We start from the raw sequence: 15,418 nt of genomic DNA, 5'->3' as shown, positions 1-15,418 counted from the left end.
AAACACGCCTCTCAGAGTTATTAACTCTGAGCGCTACAGTAATAGAACGGTTTAATAACTCACGTGTTGCCCTGAGGGAGGCGTCGTGTTTCGTCCCAGGCGCTCACATGTGGTCGGCACACTGGAGCTGCTCACCGTCTGGTTAAAGGGCACACTTTTAGCACTGGGAAAAGGTCAGAGCAGAAAGCATGAACAAAGTTGACATTCAGTAATTACAGAGAGCTGGATGTGCTCGCAGCTCCACTCACTGACCCCAGCGAGCGTCACGCCATTAAGGAGTGCGCTCTGTTCATGCTGGCGCTGAGGAATCAAAGCACTTCACTCTTTTTTTTTTTATTTTCCAGTTGTTTGTTTCCCTTTCCTGCGCTGCAGCAGCCGCTTTCAGCCGGCACGCTGGCTTTAGCTTTGCGTTTTTTCTGTGGCTTCTGCAGTTTGTGCGCCTGATTACAAACTGCGTGCAAAGCCTCCCCGTCTGAGGTGCGTAAAACTTTGAATCCAACACTGTTTGAGTCCATCTGAAAGCAGAGCGAGGAGCCTCGGCCGCCTCTGCCTCCTCTCAGGTCTGCAGAAGCTTTTTTGACTTCATGTTCGTTTGCACTGCTCACCTGTTTGGCAGGTAAATGACCGTCACACGGAGGTGCTGTCCACTCACAAAAATCTCACTGGATGGGAAAATGCTGACGGTTGAAGGGAAACTTAGGCGACAATATTCTTCAGCCTTGGCAGAAATGGTACCACTTCCACTGATTTCAGTAAAATCTTTTTGATTTTTAGAATTAAACCTGCTGGGCTTCATTCATGGGACGCTCGTGTTTAGCTGACTCTCATCTCTAAGCAGCTTAAATCACTTATTTTTGAGCTGATGGAGACGAGAGCGAGGCAAGGCGAGCGATCGTGACCCGCCATCAAATGGCGACGCAGTCCTGACGCTGTGGCGTCCATGCACGCCTGCAGCATCAGCAGCAGCTCTGGGATCAGACAGCATCTGCTTCGTTTGATCTTCAGCGGGTGACATGTTTGATTCCACGACGCTCTCTTTCCGTTTAAGAAAGAAAACACTACCTGTTCGTGACGCTCGCTGTTAGAAATCACCTCATTTCATTCTGCGGTAACGAAATTCACTGACAAAACGTATGAGCGCAGAGTTTGATTTCGTTTCCCACAAAGCAGAGATCTCATTTTGCAGAAAGCTCTTCACACACGAATCTGTTCCACGGCTGATTCAGATGCACTGTTGGAATGATTTCACAAAGAATGAAGACTGTGTTGTTTTTTTTTCCTTTGTAAATGAATGTAAAATGAAAAACCACCTGCGCAGCCACGCACGCCTGGCGAGTCCCGGCAGCCTGCCGCCATCAGATCCTCTCTGGCCCGGGGTGACAGGGGTGTCATTGGTTCACAGGGACAGCGCAGGTCACGGGTCAGACCACGCCAGAGCTGGTCTGTCATGTTGATGATGTATCGAGAGACACTGGACTTGTAAAGAAGATGTAAGGTCTGCGGCCTGCGCAGAGCCGCGCAAACCGTTTCCGCTCGAGCGCTCAGACAAGCAGATCCTGGGTCTGATAGCGTCTACGAGCCCGTCTGAGGTTTGTTTTTCACCTCTATCATCGCATTCATTTAATGCTCCTTTGACAAACTGTTCACTTTGTCGGCCCGTGTGGCCGGTCTGACTCAGAGCGATGAAAACCAAACTCTGTCATCTGTAAATGCTGTTTGACCCAGATCTGCTGTCAGCAGCCTCACACAGGGTTCCTACACAGGCCTGCGAAGTCTCAAGGCATCAGACGTCATTAGGAATACGGGGTTAGAAGACATCTCTCTCCCCCACCCCGTCCACCCACACAGGAGTTTTCATTTATTTTTGGCTGATCAATCAGACGTCTTTTCAGGTGTGTGGGCGTCAGATTGACGTCTCCCTCGGCCCTTTGCGGTCGGACCTCCTAACGATGGGGCTGAACAGTCGGACTCCTCTTGTGCTGATTGGTTGTTTGAACCACCGGTCAAACGTTATCAGCTGTTGTAATGTAATTACTGGAGATTTTAAGAATTAATTGACACATGAAATGAGGAACTTTGGCGTTTATATAAAGTCATTATCAGCACATCCTGTGAGAAGCCTAATCAGCCACGTTAATTGCTGTTTTTCCACAGTCCACTTCAGCTGTGGACACTCCGTTCTCGGGGTTTCAGGGCCCACGTCGATCCGACCACAAGAACCACCAGCTGGACAGATCAGCTAGATGAAATCATTCATCAGTGATTAATATTTTTGTTGTTTTTAACTAAACCTCTTTGGAGTTTCCTTTCACTCCTGCGTTCCTAATCGTGTTTGTGGTGTGGGTGTGTTAAAGGTGGCGTCTGGAGTTCACTGTTTCTCACCTCCAGGTCCAACAGAAAAATGAGCAAAACCGTCTTTTTATATATTTTAAATCCAGCTTAGTTTAAATCTGTGTTTACCTGCCAGCAGTCTGTGTTCCACCACCTGTGGATCAGTGAAATCATGGGCAGGAATCTGTCGACCCACCGTAAAAACATGATCTGCAGCTCTGCTAGTGGTCAGAAACTCCACAGAGTCCCTTTAAGTTACTGCTCAAACAAACCAAACAAACGTTTTCCACCTGCAAACCAGTGGGAGGCTTTTATTTTGAAGGAGCCGTGGTAAAGGCAGTTAGCGGAGCTTTGTTTGGCAGTCTGTTCTTCGCTGTCCGTTTGGCTTCGAGCGGTCGCGGTTGCTCACAGTTCAGCTCAGTGCATCAGCAGCATCACTGGAAAGTCCTGTGTGGGGGTGGATGCTTGTTAAAATGACCGTTTTTCTGTAAAGGTGCACCTTTTTCCTGAAGTGTCCGTGTCAGCAGAGAGGAGAGTCCCAGCCTTCTGACCTGAGAAGCAGCAAATCAAAACTTAAGAGCACAATCCAAACCTTCGCTCTGTCCAGAGAAGGCTGGAGGTGAAACCTTTAGAGCTTCTCCCCTCGCTCTGACGCACCAAAGCCCAACCCTGCTGGTAAACATGAACTTTATTGTGTGCGCTGTGCTGACGTTGCGTTCCAGGATTTCGGGTCCTAAAGTTCAGATTTTCCACACAATTACATCCCGGCAGCATTTGGAGCCGCCTGAGTGTGAAGTGGCCCCGAGCTGCTCCGAACACCCGACGGGAGGTTTGCAGAGGGATCAAACGTGTAGGAACCCCATCTGCCATCGTGCCACCGCACCTGTGAAATGCCTCTCAGACTTGTTTCGATTCAAAGAGATGAGCCACGCCCTCCACCTCGCCCCGCTTTCCAAGCCTCAAACTTTATCGGGAAACACTTCAGCTCTACAGTGGCCTTATTTCAGCCGATTAATCTCTGTATTAACTCATAGAGACGTACAGCAAATACATATTTATAAAGTGTGATTAGCTACTGGAAGTCTCCCTAATATTCGCCACGCAAGTAGAGATTCCTCAGACACTGGCAGCATTAATACGTGTTTAAAAAGCTTTGATACGCAGGTTAAAGCCTCAGAATAAGGCCACTGTAAACTAACGTTCCCCTCCTTCTTTCTTTGTCTCTTTGTATAGCGGCATTATATATACTGAGGAAGTAGTTTGTTAATATGTATAATTTAGCGGTCGCTGTTCTTTTGTAAATAATGAGAAAGTATTGTGAATGACATTTGTTGAATGGTTTTAAAAATCATTTATGGCAAACCTCTCCAGGCTTTTATAAATGTGACTGCAATACATAGCATATTTTGTATGTACGACAGCAGTGTAAAGATGAACAAGCATTACTAGAAGCTGATGAAACTACGTGTAAAACTTGAGGATAATAGCTTACTGAACTTGTAATTACTGATGTACATAAAAGAATGACAGAACATTTTTGTCTATTATTAAATGTGAAAATCCATCCATCGCTGTTTGTCTCGATGATTGCGTTTCACCCGGTTTCCAGCTCCTCCTGTCGAGCTTGTTTGTGCCTGGAGAGCCAGAGGGGAGGAGCAGTTTCTGCTAAGATGTCTTTCAAGTAAGTACAGTGAAATTTTAAAGATTTTCTTTGATGGTGTAACTACAGAAACAAACCCCTTCAGCGGCACCTCGAGGCTGCAGTGTTCGCCGTGCGAAGCGTCGGTGCTGGCTGGAGTTCAGGGAGGATTTCAGATTGAATGTATTAATAATCCGAGGAGCAAAAAAGTCCTCGTGCGTCCCTCAGGGAACAAAACTGACGTCAGTCTGGTTATTGCATTTACAGATCGCTTGTGCAGAAGTTGATATTTTGGTCTGATGGTGGCGCTACAACAAAAGGTCAAGCTGGGTCACCAAAAACAAATCCATCCTCTGGGGAGCGTCGATATCGACAGCCAGTCTATTCTGTTTTATTTACAGTGTTTGCTGAAAGCCTTTCACCGCCGTGATGTGTGTATAACTTCTCTCCTTCAGCTGCATATCGAGTGTATTGCCCTTCATCAATTATTCAATCAATCAAATGTGATTTGTGTAGCACCTTTCATGCAGTTTCTTGCACTTCAAAGAGCTTCACAGAGGACAAGAGAACAACTGTAGACCATTAAAGAGTGAAATAAAAACTAGATTTAAAAACTGGATTAAATGATGACAATGAAATACAATAAAAAAGATTTAAAAGCAACAACAATAATAAAAAAATAAAGTAGTTAAAGGATAGACTAAGAGGAGACTAAAGACAAAACAAAAAAAATCATCACATGGATAAAACATGGATTAACGATTTTAGTCAAAAGCCAACCAGAAGAGGGACGGTTGGTGTTTAATATAATAATGTATTTAAAAAATGAAGAATTTTACAGTCAATACAGAAACTGAGCAGCCACCAGTTTAAGGATTTACAGCAGGTGTAATCTCTGGTTGAGCTCTAAAATGTTATGTGACGTGCACATAATTATCTAAAATACATTGATTAAAGGGATCAATAGTTCTTTTCTCATCAGGAGACACAGCCACACAAAGTTGTTTATCATCGATGTAACTATGGAAAAAGGTTCTGTGCCTCCTGATGACAGCAACGATCAAAAACAAGTGGCCCTAAAATCGATCCCTGGGGAACCCCGCAGGTTATTTTAGAGGTTTTGGAGAGATTGTTGTTAATTACATGAAAGAGATCAGAGGAAAACCAGTTAAAACCAGTCCCTGACAGCTCGATGTGTCTTCAGCTGAAGTAGCACCAACACTGAAGGTTTACTGGCATCTCGATGGATCCTGACATCATTGATTGGTGCTATATTTAGCCTGAAAACCAGACTGAAACACTGAAGTTTTCTAAAATTTTACTTAAAAATGGAAGACTACTCTGTGGTTGCTGGGTCTTGAAAGCAATGGGAGGATGCACCTCATTGCATTGAGTGATTAAACTCTCCTCAGACACCAAATTAAAACCAGTGTTAAGTAAAGGAGGTTTGGGTTGGATCACGGTGCCTGTGGAGGACATTTCAGCTCCAGCAGACCTCCACCCTGCATGCTGGCCGTCTCCTCTTTGAAGCAGTCTGCAAATTCATCTCACTGAGCAGCAATAAAATAGCTGCTACGGGCTTTAACGGGAGGTTAATGAGGTGATTGATGGTGCTAAAAGTGTCTGGGGTTGCTTACGTTAGAATTTATCAGCTTAGAGAAATAAAATGGCCTTGAGGTCTGAACTGCTTTGTTATAAATTCTTATTTTTTCTGATAAAATCTATTTATGTAGCAGTAACCTAGTTTTGCACCACCTGCCATCTGACAGTCCCTCTTTAATTTAGCGCCTTCTTCCGCCTTATGATCCTCTTTATAATTGTTTTTTTTTTTCTTTCTAATTTTAAGTGGCGCGGCAGCTTCAAGGGCTTCAAATCTGTCGTTAAAAGCATCAAGAAGACGGTGATGGAGGAGGGAGGAGATCTAACCTGGTTTGTGGCGATATGAGAAGAAGTTTGAGGTCACTTCAGGAGCACGAGGAGTTTTTTTTAGAAGTTGGCAGCGCACAATAAAAGACGTCAACAAATACAGTGATGGTCTGAGAGAGCATCAGAGGAGAGTCCTTCGCTTCATCCGTCAGGGACGCGCATAAAGGTGAGCAGCAGGTGTGGGGAACGCGCACATACGTCGCATAGAGATCGTCCTCTGAGGATCGCTGACACCTGAACCAACCGCGTGCTCGTTTAGACGTCACGAGGTCTCACTCCGGATTAAAAGTGAGAGACGGAAAGTTTGGCCGTGACGCGCCGAGCACGCGGAGGTTTCCTGTACGTGAACGCGCGTTTCCTCGGGCCTGTTGTCAGATGATCGCTGCTATTTTTGCCGCCGCTGTTGATGTTTCCGCGCCCCGCAGCTGAGCGGCGGCGGGAGAGGCTGAGCGGCGGCGAGCTGCTCTGTTCTCACCACCCGTTATTCATCAGCAGTCATCCCGCATCTCTCCTCCATTCTTTCTCTCCCTTTAATCCCTCCGTCTCCCACCTCTCCCCCCGCCTTCTCCTCCACTCCGCGTGTCTTTTTGTTTCTCTCCCACTCTCCTCCATTCACGCCTGATCTTTCTCTCTTGCCTCTGAGCTCTCTCTCTCTCTCTCTCTCTCTCTCTCTCTCTCTCTTTTCCCCTCACACTTTCGCATTTCTCCTCTGTCTGACACCCTTTTCTCTCTCTTCCTTCCCTCTCTCCTCCCCCGTTGTTACCTCCTGCTTTCTCCTCCTCTCACACTCACTCATCCTTCTTCTTTTCTCTTCTTCCACCTGTCTCCTCTCCCTCCGCCAATAACCTTTCTTCTCCTCTTCCTCCCTCTTTTCCCACTTTCTCCTCTTCTCTCTTGTTCTCCTTCTCTTCAGCCCCTCATTATCTCTTCCCTCATCTTCACTTACTTCTTTCCTTCCTTCCTCCCTCTCCAACTCTCTCACCGTCTCTCCATCATCGCTCCATCATCTCTCTTTCCCTCTTCCTCCACCTCCTTGCCTGTTTCCTCTTCTCCTCTTCTCCTCCTCTTCCTGCCTCACCTCATTTCTTTCAGACCTTCTCCTCCTTTTCACTCGCTCCTATCCCTCCTACACTTCTTCTTTTCACCCACTCTTTCCTCTCCCCTCTGCTCCCTCCATCCTTCTTTTTGTCCTCTATTACTGATTTCTTCTGGCCTTCCTTCCTCCATCCATCCTTCCACTGCTCATTTCCTCCCCTGTTTCCTTTCCCTCACCACCTCCCACCTCTCCTTCTTTTCTCCTCTTCTTCCCACGTTTTTTTTTTCTCATCCTCCACTTTCCAACTCTTTCTCTTTTCTGTCTCTTCCTCCTCTCTGTTCCCACCTCTCTCTTTTCTCCTCTTTCTGCTCAGTCCTTCCCTCCACTTACTCTTCCTCCTTCCTCTCTTTGCCTTTGTCCCTTTCTCCCCATTTTTTTCCTCTTGTCTCCTTTATTGTTTGGTTAATCTGTCTATTCTTTCTCCCCTGTCATCAGCATCATTGTCTCTCCTTTCCCCTCTCCTCTCTTTCTTTCTTTCTTTCTTTCTTTCTTTCTTTCTTTCTTTCTTTCTTTCTTTCTTTCTTTCTTTCTTTCTTTCCGTTCTCTCTCTCTTTCTTCCTCTTCTGTTACCTTTCTTTCTCCTCTTCTCTCTCTTTCTTCTCTTCCCTTCAGTTTCTTTCTTTCTTTCTTTCTTTCTTTCTTTCTTTCTTTCTTTCTTTCTTTCTTTCTTTCTTTCTTTCTTTCTTCTCTTCCCTTTTGTTCTTCCTCTTCTGTTACCTTTCTTTCTCCTCTTCTCTTTCTTTCTTCTCTTCCCTTCAGTTTCTTTCTTTCTTTCTTTCTTTCTTTCTTTCTTTCTTTCTTTCTTCCCTTTTTTTCTTCCTCTTCTGTTACCTTTCTTTCTCCTCTTCTCTTCCTTTTCTTTCTTTCTTCTCTTCCCTTCAGTTTCTTTCTTTCTTCCGTTCCTTCCTCCTTTTCCCTTTCTTTCTTTCTTTCTTTCTTTCTTTCTTTCTTTCTTTCTTTCTTTCTTTCTTTCCTTTTGTTCTTCCTCTTCTGTTACCTTTCTTTCTCCTCTTCTCTTCCCTTCCTTTCTTCCTCCTCTTCCCTTCCTTTTCTTTCCTTCTTTCTTCCTCTTATGAATCCTCTTCTCCTGTTTTTCGTACACTTCTCTTGTTCTCAGCTTTCTTTCTCTCTCCTTTTCTCACCCACGCTCTCCTTTCTTTACTGATCCCTCCAGCTCCTCTCCTTTTTCTCCTCCTGTCTCCACCTCCCACCTCCACCTCCACCTCCACCCCCTCCTTCTCCTCCTCTCTCCCCCACCCTCCCCTCCTCAGGAGCTCCTGCACAGTGTAAACAGATGATTAGGTGCTGCCCTTTGATTCTGAGTCTTTGACTAAATCCATCCTGATCATTTTGACAGCCTGCACGCTGCTGCTCTGTAGCAGTTGGCTGATAATGAGGTTCTTATTTTTTCCTTTTTTTCCCTCCTTCACATTATGGTGAGGCTGTTTATGAAGCCATCCTTCCCTCCTCCTCAGCCTCCTCATCCTCCTCACAGTCTAATTCTGAGTAAGCAGAAATTGTTTGCAGACTTTACATGCGTCTGCCTGTTTCCAGGTCATCCAGTCTTTATTGCTTTCACCAAACAGTCTAATATAATTATCTCTCCTCTCCTCCTCAGCTTGGATTCGGCCGGTTTTTCAGCGGAGCTGTCAGGGGCAATAACGTCGGTAAAAAAAATTCCCCTGTCTTATTTCTAATTTGCTGAACAAAGGTTACACGGTGAAATGTAATTCTCAGAAATGCTGCATTTGTGTTTTCCTGTCACAGACTTTTTCTTTGCCTCTCTCTCTTCTCGCTGACAGCGTTAGACACATTATCACAATTAGTAAACATTTCTCAGAGGAGTTGCTCTGATCTATCCGCCCCCACTTCATCCTCTATACCGAGCTGTCACATCCTGACTTATGATGCTTTTCCCCTCGCTGCCTGGTGCTCTGAAGGGCTTCGCTCATAAATAATCTGCAGTGAATCCATATTGGCTGTTTGCTGATGTGCTGTAGATACAGAAACAGGTGTCTTCTGGAATCACAGGTATCATCCGAGATCTGTGAAGATGCACAGAATGGCTCTAATGTAAAAGACAGCGTTATTTTTCGAGGAATAATTTGGCTTCTCATACAGCTCGAGCTTCCACAGCAGGTGGAGTTTGTCCAGGTATCGCTCAGCATTGAAGATTCGCTCTTTTTCCAAACACTTTAAGGATTTCTCATCCACGTTGGCTGAACGATTCAGATTACAAGTGAATTTGCATCAATAGCTGTTGATCTCAGCACAAAGTCCATTTAGTTTCTTGCTGTTTTTGGCCGTTCAGAATAAACTCCACCTGCTAAGGAAGACCGAGCACTACGATCAAAAGCTGAATTCGAAAGTTGGACCTCGTGGTGAACTTGAGCAGCTGTTTCTAAGGTCTCGTTCTCTGTTTTGGTGCAGAAAGTCAGGTCTCGGCTGATGTCTGTGGAGCATGGTGGACGGTTCATACTGGAGATGACTCACTGTGCTGGTGGACATGCAGCCTGTTGGCCAGGCGACAGAAAATGAATAACACCCAGAAGCTCTTTAAATACCTTTCTTGATATCTTGAGTTGCCAGTTGAGGAGACTAAGAGCCAGCCTCCTGTTTATCTACTGATAGAAATAGTTTGAAACGCCTCCTTTATCTGTGCTGAGATTAATAAATTGGTGTCTGACTGTATTGTGTAACTCCAGTGTCAATAGTAATTCTGATCCTGCTTAACACTCAAGATTAGTCCAGTGTTTTGGTTTGATACTGGCCTTTAATTAAAACTCTCCATCTAATCATTCGGCTTTATTGTAGCAGAAGTGAAAGTTCCCTCCAGACTGCAGTTTAAAAAAAATGCTATTAGTATTTTTTCCGGATTGCTGCTCAGAGAAATTAGCCCATTGTGGTGCCTGAATAATGAACGAAATGAATGTCAGTGACTGGTACGCTGAGAGCTGCCTTAAAGGAGCAGGCCGTCAAATCCTGCTCATTTTCCAGTTTAAGAGAAGCACTGAACTCAAATCAGCTAATCTGGATATGCAAAAACATGCTAATATTTCTCATTTTAAGCTGTTAATAAGCCGCTCATACGCTCTGCGTCACTGTTTTCCTCAGCAGCAGTTTGATCAATTGATCAGTGCTTTATGATTTTTTAGCTTTTCTGTGCAGCTCAGCTCTCAGCTTCTTCCTCCTCTGTGACTTAATGTGATGCTGAAGTTTTAAATGCTGTTTCACCCATTTTCTCCCTCCACAGTACATGACGATGGGGAAGCTCCTTCACTCGCCAGTGTTTCCCTCTGCTAACCCGTGACACTCGGTGACTATTCCAGGATCTCACCCACATTTCTGTGACACTCGCTGTGCAGTCGCAGCTCTTCAGTGTTTTTGCAGCAGATCAGATCGTACGCAGCCTCAGCTCGTCTTCCTCGGAGCAGTTGGTAGGAAATTGGTGTTGTTGTTGCACAGCTTGTGCAGCCTTACCTCCAGTGAGTGCTTTTTCATCATCTTTTCAGACTGTTTCCCTTCCTGCCAAGAACAGAAATGTGTAATAATAAGAGAAGCTAACAACACAAAAAACAGTGTAACAGACTGTGTAAACAGATGATTAAGCAGCAAGCTGCTCGCATCAGTCATGCTCCTGTTTGTTTGTGTAATGATATCTTTACCTTGAATGTAATGCAGTGAAAGGCAGAGGAGGCCGGACAGGACGCTGCAGAGTCGACGGCGGATCGGCACCGTGGCGCTCAGACCAGGAAAGTAATGAAAAAAGTTTGCTTCTCTCGATGTCAGAGATTCATTTCATACTTTTACTCCTGCGTTTACTCTGATGTAAACAAACCATTAACGGCACAGAAATGTGATAAAGTCGTAAATTCATAACAGTCAAATGTAGGCGTTGTTTCAGCGTTAGGGGACAGGACAGAGTTGCTGAGAATCTCTTCCACTTTGACTTTTCGTGGACATGTTTTGGATGAATTAAGGACCAGAAAAGAAACGTCCTCAGTATGCATATAGTTCCCTCGGAGCCCCTCTGTGCTGGCGAAGCTCCATCAATCTTTAATTGATGGAGAGAAGAATTTGGAGACCTAAAAATGTCACATGTTGAGGAAAGTTTCAGATCTCAGGCTCACTCAGCTTCCTGCTGGCGGTCAGATTTCCAGCCTTTTATCAGCGGTGGCAGCGCCACAGGTCCAGCAGCTCCAGTATGTGGGACAGCAGGAGGTTTGTCCCACATAGCTGTTGACCCAAAACATGGAGACCGGGACCAATTACAGCCGCCGTGTACGAAGCCCAGGTGGCTCGCTGACAGCTGGAGTCTGGCTTTGTGAAGGGATGAGTGCCTGAGCCTAAAGGAGCGGCGATGGCGCAGTGACGTAAAAATGACGTCAGGCTAGTGCGACTTTGATGTTTTTACCTGAAACTGTGACGACAGCGACATCTTACAGTATATTTATGGCTCATGTGTCTCATTGTGCTCCACAGGTTTCACAGCTGGGATGCGCTCGACCTCCTCTGCCTCACTAACGCACCACAGCCTTCAGGTAAACAGTCAGTCAGAAGAAACAAGTCTGCTCTTGGTTTGTTTACACCAGGGGTCTCATTTATTAAAGTTTCTGATGCTCAGAGTTGTGCTTTGTAAAGTTTTGATGTCAGAATCAGCCTCTCAGTGATTTTCTCCATCTGACATTTCAAAAGCAAAACTTTGGATAAAATCCTTTTTATTATTTCTCAAGGTATGAATGTTATAGACATCATATGTGTGGTATACACTGTGACGTATATACACTATAACATCTTTACAGATCACACCCTGCGAGTGATGGAAAATGGATTTTTGACTTAATGCCAGCGGTGCTGCTCGAGGGCGAGTACAGAGCGGTGACGCTGAACTCTGATGAATCTGGATGAGGGTCAGGGGTCACACATGTCGTCAGGAGACCAAAGAATATCCAGACAGGTGAAAGAAGCACCTCGTCAGAATTCACCTCCATTTACAGAGTGGGCTTTATTTGCAGGAAGTGACGCGTCACGTCAGAGATTGTGCTGACTCTGAATCACAGGACGAATCAGAAGGAGGCAACAGAGCTCAGACGGAGTCACATCTCGATGGGAGACAGAGGAAACCAGAGGTGTCCCTCCACGCACTCACTGCCAGGACGCCACATAACAAAGTTAAAGGATCAGTTCACCATCAATCAATGCGCATATTTCTCACGTAGATCTTTTCAGCCGTGCAGAGAGTTTAGATTTAATGTGCCCGGGTTTGGAGCTATCTGCCTTTTAAAGCTTCTGCTGCCATCCTCACCATGTTTCCATTAGTCCCAGTTAGTCTGGATGATTCCCAGTCTGCACTGTGGACTGTTTATTAGAAGTAATGAAGGAAATGAGACCTTCCAGACAAATCGTCAAATATACAATTTTAAAGTTGCGCTAATCACCATTTTTAAAGACAGAATGGGTCGGAAAGCTGTTGCAATGCACTCATCAGTGCCTTTTTCCAGCTGCTGTGTGCAGCTGTGCCCAACAACAAACGGCTGAAAAAGTTGGCGACGGGCTGATGAACATAGTGGAGCATTTAACTGATAAAGTGATATTTCCCTCAAGAGCTGGTGGAGACCAAAACAGAGCCAAAAGGAGGGTGAAAGCTGGCCAAATGAAAGCTAATGCTGCTCTTTTTCTGGACTGGACACTGGCGAGTCAGTGTTGAGGCCAAACAAACAGATGATAACACACCGACTCCTGACGTGGAGTTTAGATTCACTGTAAACCAAAACCTGAGTGACGTCATCGGTCAAGTGACGCTCTCAAAGCCATAAAAGTCTCGTGCGGCGCTTCAGTGGAAACGGCCATACATATTTAACAGACGCCTGGAGCTTTGGTATCAGAAGTAACATCACTAGAACGTCGTTCAAAGGAAATTTGACTTGTCTTTATTGTGTTTGGATGACAGCAGCAGCAGAGGACAGCATCTCAAAACCTGGGCGAAAAAAGTCTACATGACAAGTGAACTGTCCCTTTAAGACGGACGTTCATGTGTTGAACCCTGATTCCAAAAGAGTTGGGACGCCAAGTATAAATGAAACTAAATGTGATCATTTGTTAATCCTTTTTGACATATTCTCAACTGAAAACAGCACAGAGACGCTATATTTAATGTTTGAGCCCATCAGCTTCGTTGATTTTTGTAAATACTCCACAGGTAAACAGGTGATCGTATCATGTTTGAGTATGAAATCCTCGAAGGCTCAGTTGGTTCACCACTTTGTGAACACATGATGGGATAAAAGATAATCCTACATGAGCTCAGAGACACTTTTTATTCATGTTTCACGCAGCTTTTTGGAATCAGGGTGGTAAAAGCTCGTTCAAACTCGCTTTTTCCTTCCTGTCAGTAAAAGTTATGCAGGGAAACAAATGGTTGTTTCTACAGAGAACTGGCACACGACCACCTTCGGCCTCTCGGCTCAACACTTTTCATGGATGCTTTTGTTGTCATGTGTTGTGTTGTCAATCCTCCGGCGTCCCGCGTGGAGTGAAGAGTCCCAGCAGGAAGCGGGGCCAACACGGGTCGCCATCCCCGTCTCTCGCGATGCGCCCGTTCATGCATCAAACCTCGCTCTGTCTGCTTTCCACCAGTCCTCAAAGCATGATTGGTCACAAACTCATCCATAGATATCTGTTTTCTCTGCAGCAAAGTCCACATACATTTAAAAAATAGAAACTCGTGTCCATCTCTTGTTGCTTCACCAAAAGCACGTGATGATTTTTACACATTTGTGAAGAGGAACAAACTCTCACACTTAAAACTGAACGAATGAAGAGTCCCCTTCCGAAGCGACGTCTACTCATACGAACTGATTCATAGATTGCGAATGAAAACAAATTACAACATGTTAAAGGCTTATGAGTAACGTAGGTCCTTCTTTAGCAAGAGAAAACACTGTCACAGACTTTGGGAGCTCTTCTCGAGCTCGTCCAAACATTAAGTTTCATCAACAGCTTCAGTTTTTCTTTATTTGGAAACAAACTCTTCATCCCGCCGCTTAAAACACAACAACAAAGAACCCCCATTGTGATTGGACTCGGTTATAACATGTGCGTCCATCTAACACACGCGTAATTGTGGCTAATTAAAAGAACAGTGAGGCATCAACGTAAAGAGCGAAGCTGAAGGATCGGAGCGCCGCATGTGGACAAACACACACTTCCACCTTAAATCTCGTGGTAACACTTCGTCACAGTTCATCTGAGAGAAAAGTCTTTAACATTTAGTATTTTTCTTTTACACCAAGGAATGTTCAGGGACAAAAAATTCATTTTTTTGTTGTTTTTTTTAAATATTTTTCAGTTTCCAGCACTGCCTCTTCAGTGTCTCTTCGCTGTACACCTTCTGAACCCAGCGGCTCTTTTCAGCTCGTACGTTATTTTCAGATGAGTGTGTGTAACAGTTGGTGTTCGGGCAGGTGTGAAGCAAGAAATGAGGTGTGTACTTCCTGGTTCCCTCCCTCCCTCCCCTCCCCTCCCTCCCCCCCCCCCCCCCCCATGGTGCAGTGATGGCGCCCTCTCTGGCGGTCTTTCTCAAGGGCGTGGGCTGCACAACACATCTGCTCTGAGTCATGATTCACAAAAAGAGATTAGGTGTGGTTTCTGTGACAGAGAGGGAGAGGGGAGCGGGGCAGGACGGAGTCAACCCTCCCCCCCCCCACCGTCATTTGACACGTAGAAATGGCTCTTTCTCTCACGCCCGCCCTCCCCCGCCCCGGGTCCGGAGGTTTGTCCGTGGAGGCCAGGCGAGCGAGGCCTCTTATTGGTCGGACAGCAGCAGCGAGAGCAGCCAGCCGAGGCCCAGCAGCAGGGAGAGGCGGAGGGGCTCGGCCCCGCCGTCCGACAGGCCCGGAGAGGGAAGCGTGGAGTCGCCCTCGTCGCCCCACAATCTGTCGTTCTCGTTTACCTAAAGGAAAGTAAACGTGTTGCGATTAGTCGTCCGTTTTATTTTTTCCTGTTTGAATAATAAAAGATTATCTGCTTCCAGAATCGACATCAGGACACGTTTCAGCACAGGCAGTGAAGAAAAAACCTGATCCAGGAGGAGAAGTTTCACGAGCAGCGATATGGATGTAACGGCCAAATTTTCCACATCCACAGTCGAGAAATGAGACAAGTGACAGCGAGGACATTGGCACTTATCAGACAGACGCAATTTCACAGCAAGAGAAGATTTTCACTGCGAACGAACTCTTCAATCAGTCGAGCTCCATCTCTCCATAATTCCCTTCCTCTCTCCATCAGATGTCGATTTGCTGCTTACATACATATGTACACACATACATACACACATATACACACATACATATATGCATACACATACGTATTTATGTACACATATGTACATAAATACGTATGTGTATGTATGTGTACATATGTAG

At 45.4% G+C, this 15,418-nt stretch overlaps 1 protein-coding gene across 1 annotated transcript in view; it reads right to left on the bottom strand.

The window, feature by feature from the left end:
* Window positions 1-14,337: 14,337 nt before the first annotated feature.
* gfra4a (GDNF family receptor alpha 4a) overlaps window positions 14,338-15,418 on the bottom strand; it is a 125,269-nt gene continuing 124,188 nt past the window's right edge. The window contains exon 8 of the mRNA XM_070978466.1: window positions 14,338-14,943. Coding sequence (XP_070834567.1) covers window positions 14,797-14,943 — 147 coding nt within the window. The 3' untranslated portion in view covers window positions 14,338-14,796. The remainder of the gene's footprint in view (window positions 14,944-15,418) is intronic.

This window comes from Chaetodon trifascialis, chromosome 14, assembly GCF_039877785.1.
Source record: "Chaetodon trifascialis isolate fChaTrf1 chromosome 14, fChaTrf1.hap1, whole genome shotgun sequence".
Taxonomy (NCBI): Eukaryota; Metazoa; Chordata; class Actinopteri; order Chaetodontiformes; family Chaetodontidae; genus Chaetodon; species Chaetodon trifascialis.
Note: the sequence above shows the minus strand (reverse complement) of the source record. Positions and strands in the feature narration are given on the sequence as shown.